General features: G+C 49.5%; 1 protein-coding gene across 2 annotated transcripts in view; it reads right to left on the minus strand.

The window, feature by feature from the left end:
- The window catches only part of WWC3 (WWC family member 3), a 121622-nt gene extending 114862 nt beyond the window's left edge, over positions 1–6760 (minus strand). For both annotated transcript variants that reach the window (XM_087426549.1, XM_004435096.3), the window contains exon 1: positions 6376–6760. In XM_087426549.1, coding sequence (XP_087282675.1) covers positions 6376–6671 — 296 coding nt within the window. In that variant the 5' untranslated portion in view covers positions 6672–6760. The remainder of the gene's footprint in view (positions 1–6375) is intronic.
- Between the last annotated feature and the right edge of the window lie 5424 nt (positions 6761–12184).

A 12184-nucleotide genomic window follows, 5' to 3' on the forward strand; every position in this document is an offset into this window, starting at 1 on the left:
AAGTGCCCCGGATCTCTCTAGCTCAGGCCTGTTACTATCTACGAAAACCTCCAATAGTTCCCAGTGGAAACTTTTCCCACCACCCACATCTGGCTAGCTTATCAGATGACTTGGTGCCTAATGTGAGTGAGACTCCAGGCTCGGTCCACAAGAAACGAGGGCTCTTATGGGTGTTGTGAGGAGCCAGGAAGAAAATGGATGTAAAATGCTTAGTGTGGTACCCCCTAAGCACACAACAAACATGAGCTATTGTGGTCGTTATCAAAGACACCAAGCTGACCAGATGCTTCCATTCTCACTGGGAAAATAATGCATGAGGTGTATTAGTTTCCAACTGTTGCTGTAACAAATTGCCACAAACCAAGTGGCTTGAAACAATATAAATTTATTATCTCACAGTGCTGGAGGTCAGAAGTCCAAAATCAGTTGCATTCAGCTAAAATCAAGGTGTCAGCAGGGCTGTGTTCCATCTGCAGACTCTAAGGAAAAATCCATTTCCTTGCCTCTTCCAGCTTCTAGAGGCTGCCTGCATTCCTTGGCTCATGACCACATGACTCCAACATCTGCTTCTGCTGTCACACCTCCTTCTCAGACTCTGAACCTCCTGCTTCCCTCTTGAAAGGACCCTTGTGATGACACTGGGCCCACCCACATAATCCAGGATAATCACCTTATCTCAAGATTTTTCACTTAATCTCACCTACAAATGTTATTTGCCATGCAAGGTAAATTATTAATAGGTTTCAGAGACTAGGGCATGGACATCTTTGGGAGGCCATTATTCTACCTACTGGGGGTGGGTGTTAAATATCAAACAACAATGGGGGCCAGCCCCGTGGCATAGTGGTTAAGTGTGCGCGCTCTGCTGCTGGCAGCCCAGGTTCGGATCCTGGGCTTGCACCAACGCACCGTTTGTCCGGCCATGCTTTGGCGGCATAAAGTGGAGGAAGATCGGCACGGATGTTAGCTCAGGGCCAGTCTTCCTCAGCAAAAAGAGGAGGATTGGCATGGATGTTAGCTCAGGGCTGATCTTCCTCCAAAAAAAAACAACAGTGAATGCAAGATAAAAATAACTGGTGGGTACAACACGGTGCAAGGGGCACACAGTTACCTAGCCAAGGGAGGGTCAAGTACAGGTAGCAGACCTGGGCTCAACTCTGGAGTCTGCAGACACTGCCCCTCGTAGGCTATGTGAAGCAAGGTTGCTAAATCAACCTCCCTTGGCCTCAGTTTCACCACCTGTCCACCTACAGCTTGTGCAGCCATTGTGGTGCACCACGCAAATGCCTAAAGCACTTGGCACAAGGTAAGCATTCCACGTATGCCTGCCATAATCACAGACCCAAGGGATCCCAGCGGGGAGAAACCGGGAGGCAGGAACAGCATGGTGAGGCCTCAGGGAGAAGGACACGAGCACTGTGTAAGCCTCATGGACACAGGGACCTGTCTGCTGGTGCTCACCACTGGAGTCCCAAACCCAGGAAGAGCGCCTGAGACTGAGAGCCTGTGCAACAGTTACTGAATGAATGAACGAACAAATGAAATGAATGAAAGAATGAACACAGGCAGGATGCTTAAAACTGAGTAGGGATTGGGCAGTTGGGTGGCGTACTGGGAAGAGCACTGAGTCAGAGTCAGAAGACTCAGCTCAAGTCCCTGTCCTTCCAACTGCTGGCGGGACACCCCTTGGCTGTGGCCCTCAAATGCAAAACGAGGAGTTAGAACAAGAAGGTCCTAGCTCTTCCAACACCAAAGCTGCACGATTCTAAGCTACTCATGGTCTTGCCCGAGTCTTCCCTCCCTTATGCAAAGACTCTGGGTCGGTCACAGTGACAGATTCCTTCACTGTTTCTGAACACACCCAGCACTTCCTCAGCTCCAGCACTTTTCTCACAGTCCCCCTCTTCTTCCTCAGCGCTGAGAAAGCACGAGAAACCCTCAACCTAGGAGATTAATGGATGAGGATAAAATCCTCCAGACTCAAGAGAGCCTTCCTTCCTTTTCTCAGAAGCCATCGCCACCTGATAATGGTGCCTTGCCACCATTACTGTCTTCATTTTATATGTCTGTCTCCCATCTCCCAGACAAAGCTAGTCTTCATCTACGGTCCCAGCACACAGGAGGCCAAGAATCTCTGTAACTATTTCTTCATTCTACTGGATTTAAATAGGGGTAACTGAACCGAGTAGCATTTAACTCTGCTTTTATTCCATCTGATTAATTTTATTGAATTTATTGGAAAGGCAGCCAACATTAGTAAAAAGGACCTGGGCTAGAAGAGGCTCACCAGGCTCACCAGGCAACCTTTAACATGTCACTTGACCCAAGGGTTCCTGAAGTAGAACCTACCAGGGAAGGTGAAACACGTTATTTCCACTTCCAAAATCAGAGCGAAAGGGAAGAAAAGGAAACTTAAGAGATTTCTAAACATCCGGGAACTATTTTTGGAAATGAATGACTTTTCCATTCACTTAAAAAAAAAAAAAAAGGAAGTAAAGAAAAAGAAAGATATTAGACCAAAAATAGACCACGAAGTTGTTGATAATCTACATGGAAGAAAATTCTTCCAGGAGCCCATCCCTTAGGGCCTGAAAAGCAAGACACTCCCCCATGTTCATACAAACACTATCTATAACCTTAAAAAATGAAAAATGGAGAATTACTTGTTTATCAGAAAGTTTATGTAATCCTGAAATAGACTCTGTGGGGTAAGTTAGTATACCTCCTATTAACTAACACTAAATAAAAGTTCCAAGGCAGCAACGATGTCATCTGGCTCTGTTATGTGGGGCTCCAACTTGGCAAATTCCAGAACCATGGATTGTTTCTCCATAAAGCAATAGCCTGTTCAAAGGACTTTTAACATACCACAGAATTCATCCATGTGGCGCAGGTCAAATCCCATCTCGTGAACAAATGGGTCCCTAAAAGCTTACGTCATGATATAATTTGGGCCTTCCACCATCATCATGACCATTTCTACTCTGCTTTGACCTCAAATGTGATATGGTCCACCATTCTTAAGCTGCTCAAGGTTGGCATTTCCAGTACTGTACAATCCCAACCGAGCTAGGAAACAGAACACGAAGTTTCAACCACTCAGTCCATCTACAGGATAATATCAACACAACCCCACAGGAAGCACATGTCACACAACTGTGGAAGGCACTGAATTTTTCCAAAGGAGGCAAAAATGTTTTTCCCGTATTTTCCACATAAATGGTAAATACCTTTTTATAAAGTGGTCACTGAACTCTATGTTAATATATGTAGAATACACATGTACCACTAATGTAAACCACACAGGACTCACCCATGGAAACCAGCCATAGAACTGGTGAACTAATTTTATATTTTTTAACAAAGTTTTTGGGTATGATCTCCAGAAAACTAACTATGAAAATTATATGCACAGTACTGATCTGCAGAGATAGTGAATTTAAACCTAAGGTGGGTTCACAATCAAACTAAAAAAATTCTGTTTTGAAAATACTGAGATTTCTTTACACATCTATAGCCACATCTGTAAAGATGTTTCCTTAGGCTTGCAACCTCTTCGTTGTAACTTGAAAAAGAAAGAACAGCAACATAATTCACCAACACACCCTGACCTGGCAATATCGAATGCTGTTAAACACAACACTGAATGGAATTACTATAAAACTCCAGAAGAGATTGTTTACAACACTTGGCCCTCAGTTACTTTGCTTACAGCAGCAGATTTTATGCTATGATAGTTTTTACTAAATTATATATAGAATGATGTTTTCAGTCACCAACAATTTTCCCCTAGCCTACCACGTTCATTTGTTCCTCCATAACTTCATTTTCTTTAAAAAACCTATTTATTCGTTTGTCTCTCTCCTGTCAGTTCCCTATTTGGAAGCTGTCTGGGGAAAGTCTTCATTTCTTGGACACCATTTTCCGGTTGTGTGAATCAAACGTGACTCAAAAAGGGTTTTAACTGTCAGATGCACATGGAGAAAATGGTGTGCTCTGACACATGGTTTTTTCCATATAATAAAAAGCAATTACAACTTTAAAGGATAACCAGTCCCCTATAAAAATCAGCAGGGTTCTGTTTTGAAAGAGTAAGATGACTATTACACCATTTACACCATTCGGGTAGAGTCCACTTAAATGTTTGTGGCTTGCTTAACATTCCATACATATTTCGGGCAAGGTATTATGGGAGCTGAAGTGCAAGCTGTCCCCTGCTGAATTTTCACTCACTATAAAAACAATGTCTCATAAAAGTATACACATGTTTTTACTTTACAAAAAAATGCAAAATATCCACTTTTGTTCACCCAATCGACATTTTTAGCATTAGAAACAGGACTTCTTAAAAATCTATAACAGGGGCCGGCCTGGTGGCGCAAGTGGTTAAGTGCGCGCGCTCCGCTGCGGCGGCCCCGGGTTTGCTGGTTCGGATCCCGGCGCGCACCGACGCACTGCTTGGCAAGCCATGCTGTGGCGGCGTCCCATATAAAGTGGAGGAAGATGGGCACAGATGTTAGCCCAGGGCCGTCTTCCTCAGCAAAAAAAGAGGAGGATTGGCGGATGTTAGCATAGGGCTGATCTCCTCACAAAAAAAAAAAAAAAAAAAAAAAAAATCTATAACATAAGTGATGTCTGAAAAGGGTGAAAATGGTTTTCAGTAACAAACATTTCTGGAAAGAGGAACATAGGAAATGTACATGGAATACACGTAAAGAAAGATTCTACAAGCTGACTTCTGTAGGGTCTGCTCACCTATGTCCTGGGTGGTACCATTAAAAGGGAAATTCTTACATTTATATTTTTCATCATGAATTCCCACTCTAATGTAACCACAACTGTTTTATATTACCCTCATAAAATGAGCCTTAGCCTTTTCTAAGCAAAACAGTATTTTTAACTGGTTCACTTTCCAGTTGTTTGGGTTTTTAACAGATATACAGCATAAAAGGGCACCACATTCCAAGCAGTTCTACCAATTCTAGAACCATCCAAGGCTTGATCAAACAGTTATGGCTCTCTAGCTTTTGGTTAAAATTATAATATGATCTCACCTGATTTTTTAAATAACTAAGCATCTTTTTAACCCAAAAAACTGTGCTAAGATTTATCTAAGTTTCTAAATCCAGAAGTTTGCAATGTTCAGAGAGAATGTTAAGGAACCACGATCCTCTTGCTTTGTTTTGTTTTTCCCTATCTGAACCCAGAGAAATCTTCAAACAATAATTCAACAGCTTCCCTCCCCAAAAGTTTATCTTCAGAGGCCAGTGCCAGGCAGGGCAGCTTTCCCGTGCAGGTAGGAGGAAGCAGGAGAGATGTCACCACGCTGGGCCTCTTCAAGTCTCCAAATCACTGGGAAGCCTGCACTACTTCCTTTCTGGCACTCAGGCCCAGCGTGGAGAGAGGTTGCTCCGGATAGGACAAGATATCAGATAACCGCCGCAAACACTCGGTTTCAACAGAATTCCCAATTCCACAAAAGAATGCATCTCTCCAAAAGCAGCTGAACCGCTGAAACCAGTAGACAATCCAGCAAAAAAGTTAAGGAAAAGCCTCTCATTAACCTAATTAAATGCAATCTGGTAGTGCTTTTAGAAGAATCTGTTTTTACTCCATAAGATTTATTTACATGAATAACACAACTTAGTGCCCTATTCATATCTTGCACAAAAATGAAACCTAAAATTCGACTTTTGTTTTTCGTTTATTTCGAAAGCATATGGGTCTAATCATACTCCACTCTGGCTGCAGTACACAAGGCTCTTTCAAATAAAATTCTAACTCAGTTTTTAAAGCGCTCGAGCACAGTTTGAGAACAGGCTCTCCCAACTCCAAAAGAATTGGGAATCCCTGGAGTGTCCCGTCTGGCCTCAATCTTTTGATGGAAACTAGACTGAGCCCGCCAGGCAAGGAACCCACCCCACGAAGCTGGGGCGCACGTTTGCGCTCCAAGATGACAGCTCATCTGGCCTCCGCGGGGCCGGGGGCGGCGGGACGCAGAGGCCCGGCAGGGATGGGCGAGGCCGAGGCGGAAAAAGGAAAAGAGGGCCATCCGTCAGCCCTGGGAGAGGAAATTCCAGGCGCCCAACTCCCAGGCGCCGGTCAGCGGGTGACGTGAGGGAACCAAGTCCGAGTGTCCGCCCAGCGGCCAGGGCCGGGAGGAGGCCGGGGCTCCGCACTCCGGGGGCTCCAGGCCGGAGAGGGGGCGCCTCGATCCCCGGCCAGGGCCCCGAGGGTAGGGGCGCCCGGAGCCTTGCCCGGGCCCCACGGACGCACGATCTTCGCCCCGAGCCGGGGGCCTCCCGGTCTCCTCGATCCTCTCCCTGGGCCCAAAGGATGGGGTGCCCCGATGGTGGCCCGGGTCCGCGCCCTTACCGGTCGCGGGGATCGATCCACGACGTCTGGCGCGTGTTGTGGTCGATGTAGAAGACTCGGCCATCGTAGTCGCGCGCCTCCTCCCAGCCGGCGGGCAGCGGCAGCTCAGCGCTCTCCCGGGCCCGGGGCGGCGGCGGCGCCGGGGGCGCGGAGGGCGCGGGGGCCGCGACGGGGGGCGCAGGCGGCGGCGGCGGCGGCTCCCGCGGGGGCTGCGCGGGCGGCGGCGGCGGCGGCTCCCGCGGGACCTCTCGCGGCTGTCCCCGCCGCCGCCGCCGCCCGCCGCTCAGCCACGGCATGACGGCGCGGGCCCCGCCGCCGCCCGGCCGCCCCGCGCGCGCCGCCTCCTCCGCCAGCACTACTGCCCGGCGCCCGGGGCGCGGGGCGGCCGCGGGAGCCGCCCGCCGCGCCCGGTGCATCCTCCAGCCGGCGCCCGCGCACCGGCGCCCGCCCGGCGCCCGCCCGGCCCTGCGCGCCGCCGCCTGCGCCGCCTGTCCGCTGCCCCGGGTCCTCGGGTCGCGCTGCGCGTGGAGTCACACCTCGGGAGCCGCCGCCGCCGCCTCTACCGGCGGCCCCTCGGTTCCCGCGGCGCGCCCGGCCATCTTCGTTCCTCGGCGCGGCCCGGTCGGGAGGGGCGGGGGGCGCGCAGGCCCCGCCCCCGAGGCACCGCCCCCTCCGCCCCCCTCCACTGCTCCTCTGTCGCTGGCTGCGACTCCTTCACTCTCCCTCCGCTGCCCGCCTCCAGTCTCCCTCGGGGCTCCTCCGTTCTCGGGTTCTCTGCCCCCCTACCCCCACCTCTGCCGGCTGCTTCTCCTCCGCCCCAGCCGGCTGCTCCTTTTCCCACCGCCCCGCTGCTCCTCCTTCTCCCTCCCCTCCGGCTCCGCTCGCTCCTCCCTCTTCCCTCCCGCTCCACCACCTCCTCGGGCCTCGCCGGGAAACCGCACGGGGGCCAGGATGGGCGCCGCCGCGTCCGTCCGCCCCCGGGCCACCGCGGGGAGGAAGGAGGGCCGGGAGGAGGGCGCCCCACCCGGGCTATAGGCGCCACCTGCCTGGAGCTGACTCCTGGAGCCCAAACAATTCCCGGGGGCGAGGGCGGTCACCTCGCTTCACTCACTCTCAGGCCTTGGACGTCTGGGGTCCTCCCTTCTGCCCACTTGAGCGGGGGCGCTGCCCCCTTGGTCTCCCGAATGCCCAAGATGGTCCCGCAAAGGTGGGTAAAGCCCCGAGGGGAGGGCAAGGGAGCTCGGTAGCTGGAGGAGAAACCCGAGGCCGGGCCTCAGGTGGGGCAGGGAGGACACACCTGGAAGCCGCTTAGCGTTCCTGCCAGGAGAGCCCCAGAAGAGGTGATCCGGAGTCCTCACTCGGAGCCAGGCCCCCTGACCTGCCCTGAGCGCTTCCATCTTCCAGTCTGGAGGATCCGATAGTTTGAGCGGAGACCCAAGTAGGCCACTGTTGGAGAGGAAGCCAGGTCAACTCCTAACACATGAAACCTCGGTGGTAATTTATGTTCTACTTACATCTCAGAGCTGGGGAAACTGAAGTCCAAAGTTGGGGCGCTCTCTTGCTCCAGATTCCCCAGCTGCTTAGTGCTCTAGATCCCTGGCCACAGAACTTGATGCCAGGAAATGCAGGCAAGTTATCAGGGAGGTTTTAAAACAGAGTGATACAAAAATATCTATAAAAAACTGGCAGTGCTCCAAATCTAGGGATCTGCAGAGGGGAAGAGACTAGAGGAAAACCTCCCAAAATGCTCACGGTAATTTACATTCCTTCAGTGGGATGATTTTTTAAGAATTATTTACCTTCCAAATTGTTTGTAAAGTCGTAATGCTACTTTTATAAGGAGAAAAGTTGTTTTAAAAAGAAGAATGTGATGGGCCGGCCCTGTGGCTTGGTGGTTAAGTGCGCGCGCTGCGATGCTGGTGGCCCGGGTTCGGATCCCGGGTGCGCATCGAGGCACCGCTTCTCCGTTCATCCTGAGGCCGAGTCCCACATACAGCAACTAGAAGAATGTGCAGCTACGACATACAACTATCCACTGGGGCTTTGGGGGGAAAAAAATAAATAAAATCTTTTAAAAAAAAAAATAAAAAATAAAAAGAAGAATGTGAAGGCATGGAGATGTCCCATGCTGATTGGGACATACCCAAGGAAGGCCTCCCCTCTTCCCACCACAACACAGAAACTTCCTCACTCCCCAAGTGTCTGCCCCCACCCGAATGTTATAATGCTGGAAATTCCACCACTGGGGTCCTTTTAGTTTAACATGGACAGTTATTAAATATCCAAAGGAAAGGGGGGGAAGAATATCAAAAAAGCAAATATTGTGATCTTGTGTGTTCCGGGGAATGCCCAAGTGCAGAGTATCCTGGCTCTGGCATCTTCCCTTTGGATTGGCATGACTTATTGCCAAGGGGGCTGCCACTGCCTTTTCCCTCTCTTCCTGCCCACCCTGCAGTCACCTTCCCACCCAACATGGCCGGGCTGAAGCTGCATTCCCGCCCTCCCACGCATCCTGTCGTTTCAGAATTTCACAAATCTGGGCGCTCTCACTGGAAATGGCCGTGAATGGGGCTGGAGTGTACTGCAATGAAGCCAACCTCTACAGAGAGAGGTGGAATGAGAGGGAGAACATCCGCACACATCAAAGGACTGGTAGAAGGAAAGGCAAGATGAAAAGTATCAGATAAACAATAAGGGGTGGCGGAAGCTACATCCAATTAGGAGCTAAGAGGCAGGCGTTGACCCGCCTTTTGCTGAAGATGAGAGATCTTATGTACTCGTTCAGACTGGAGGCAAATATGTGCTGCAAACCTATGTGCAGGCCTTGTGCTGGGTGTTGGGATGCTGCAGGGAACAGGATAGAGTCTGTGCACTCCCACCCCCCAAGTTGGGGACGAAACAAAGAAATAGGCACTTAGGACTGTGACTTGTCTACAAATGAAGCCAGGGTGCCAACCTCAAATTAGAGACTCAGAGGAGGCCTTGTGAGACCAAAAGGAAGACGTCTTGGATGAGGAAATTGAGGCTCACGTTGTCAGGTTCCCAAGTTCTGAGCCCTTGCCCCTTGGCACACTGAGCTGCTGTCATCAAATACTTGTTGATTTGCACAGCAGGTGCAGCGTCCCAGCCAGATCTCCTTGACTAGGGGCGCACCCTTCTCAGAGGATTACCCTTGGTTGACAGATGTCTGAGAGGTTATGCCCACCCCCCAGGGACTGATTCTGCGGTATGACAGCGCAGCCCCCTTGACTTGGTGGGACAAACTGTAGTGCACCTCATACTCCAAGCTCCCCGAGGGCTACCATGGCTTTGCTAGCTCCTCGCCTGCCTCCCGTACCCGGATCAGTCAGCACCCCCCTAATCAATCACTTGCACGGGAACCCCGACCTCGGGCACTGCTTCTTGGGAGCCTGACATAAGAGAGTCTGTTGTGCTTGCTCTCATCCCAGACCTTAGCAGATATGAATCATTTGATCCTCGTAACAACATCTACAGACATTCCTGATTTCATTTGCACATTAATAGAGGAGAATTCAGGAGTGTGACAGGGCATGCCAGTGAAGATAGACCAGAGACCCTCGCTGAAAAAGCTTTATCCACATGCCCACCACCCACGGCCCCTGGACCTCTCTGACTCAGATAAGTGAAGCAGGCCCATTGCATTTGTCTTCCTAAAATGAGCCAGCTAAAGGAAAAGACCAGAACTTGGGGTGACTGAGGCCTGTTTACTGCACCATTAGTCCTTTTTGACTTGGTTTGCCCCAGGCTGCTGCTGATTGTCCCAGGAGACCTGAGCAGAGAGGTGGGATGGAAGAGAAGTTGGTAGGGGGGTGAAGAGAGGCTTGACTCCCCAGCTTTGCCATAAATTGGGAAGTCTTGTACGTGTGTGTTAATTGTTAGGGAGAAGAAGGCCTGTCTGTCTTACAGTCAAGCGGGGCTTTCGATGTTGGACTAAAAAACACGTGCACACACAAAACGCTGTAGGGAAAGGAGTCTTTAGTCTTAGCTGAATGAACAATTATGCATTCTTTGTTGCCTCCATCTTAAAGCCACAGCCTTGCCAACAACAAAAGTACAAACATCGGAGTGACCTCTCCTCCCACCAAGATTTCTGATGGAAAAACAGCTCAGGAAAAATCCACTTAGCTCCTGAGTAATCCAGATGCAAATACTTGTTCTCCTCCTCTCAGAGCCTCTGGGAAATTCCCTTTCTGAAACTGTTAAAATGCACTCAAGTATAGCCTGCAGAGTATTTTCTTTAAAATGCTTGTTAAGGAGTAAATCCAACGCACTCTGCATGCCAGACAAGCAAGCACAAAGTTTCAAGACTTTCTTCGATTCCACCTTCTCTCCCCACCCCTCTTCCCAAAGGATGACTCATTTTAAAAGGGAAGGTACAAAATTACATCTATGCACATTCAACACTTGAGAAGCTTCTAGAAAAGGGAGCACCGTGAAGGCTGCAATCATCATGTGTAAAATGAGAGAAATAAACACTGCCAAAGAAGTCTTGCTTGTATAAACAATCAAGTGTTCTAGGAAGTGACACATTGGGTAATTCTACACAGTGTGCTAAGAGGAAGACGGAAATGGGCCGGATCGGGTCTGAAGAAGAAATGGCTCATTGTTTGGCATTCTTTAAATGCTGGAATAATTACTCAATTATGGGCGCTTCCCATACATGTAAATAATGCAAATCCATGAGCTGTGGAGGAGACTACATGCAGTTCTTGCTAATTCCTGTCTTGCTGGTTTAGGGACTGCAAAGGAATGGAGAAATACCGAGATCCCTGGAGTCGGACAACACCACCCCCACCCCCGCCCCGGCCCCGCTCAGGAACTGGAAGGGGGGTGGGGTGGGGTTATTCCCTGCTGTGTTATTTCATGGCTTTATGGCTTTAACTTTAGGCACTTATTTGACTTGTGATCGGAAAAGCCATTGTCTAGATTTCGAGTGTGGACAGGGAACCTGGGTACGCTTTTCTCAAATGAGACTTCCTTGATTTGTGCAGATGCATCCAGTTTTCAGATTAAGGTTTTTCTCGTTTCCTAATCTTCCACTCCAAAGAGACGCAGGGTATTCCAGAAGAGTCAGCTTTGTGGATAAGCCAGGCGGACTCTGTTTGGTCATGTTTGTGCTTTATCCTGCTCTGTGTCGGCTTCTCAGCGCAAAGCAATGTCCTTGGAATCGGTTCATGGCTGTCATGGTGTAGGCGGATTCCATTTGTACCTGGGTTATTAAAATTCAGATTTTAAAAAAATGTTAGACCAATTTCTCTCCCAAACTTAGAACACTCATCATAGTCACCCACTTCCTTCCTCTGCAGGTCTCCCCTCCCAACGCTACATTTTTACTTCTTTTCCTTCCCAACCCATGGGTTACGTTCAACAAAATGCTAACGAGCCAATTGAAAATGTATTCCAGGCAAACCATAATTTTAGGAAGACACAGCTGCCATGAGCCAGCATACTACAAGATGCTTCCTCCTGGCTGGATTCTCTCCTGTTTAGGATTATGACTCTGGTCCCCTGTGTATTTGGAAAAACAGATTCTTAAACTGCAGACCTCTGCTTTATGAGCCAAGCAGAGCAGCTTGGAAGTCTCAGGCTTACAGAAACAAGAAGGAGGATTTATCAGACACAGAAATGAGTAGTCTCTGAGTCATTGACTTTTTTTTTCATTTGGTGACACTCACATTACAAATTACTCTCTTTTGTAGCATAAGGGAACAGTTTCAGAACACCTGTAACCTCACTGGATCCTGGAGCAATGACCCTAAGAGGGTTGTTACATATCAGTAGTTCTCAA

The sequence above is a fragment of the Ceratotherium simum genome, chromosome X (genome assembly GCF_057802395.1).
Source record: "Ceratotherium simum simum isolate JZ-2026a chromosome X, ASM5780239v1, whole genome shotgun sequence".
Taxonomy (NCBI): domain Eukaryota; kingdom Metazoa; phylum Chordata; class Mammalia; order Perissodactyla; family Rhinocerotidae; genus Ceratotherium; species Ceratotherium simum.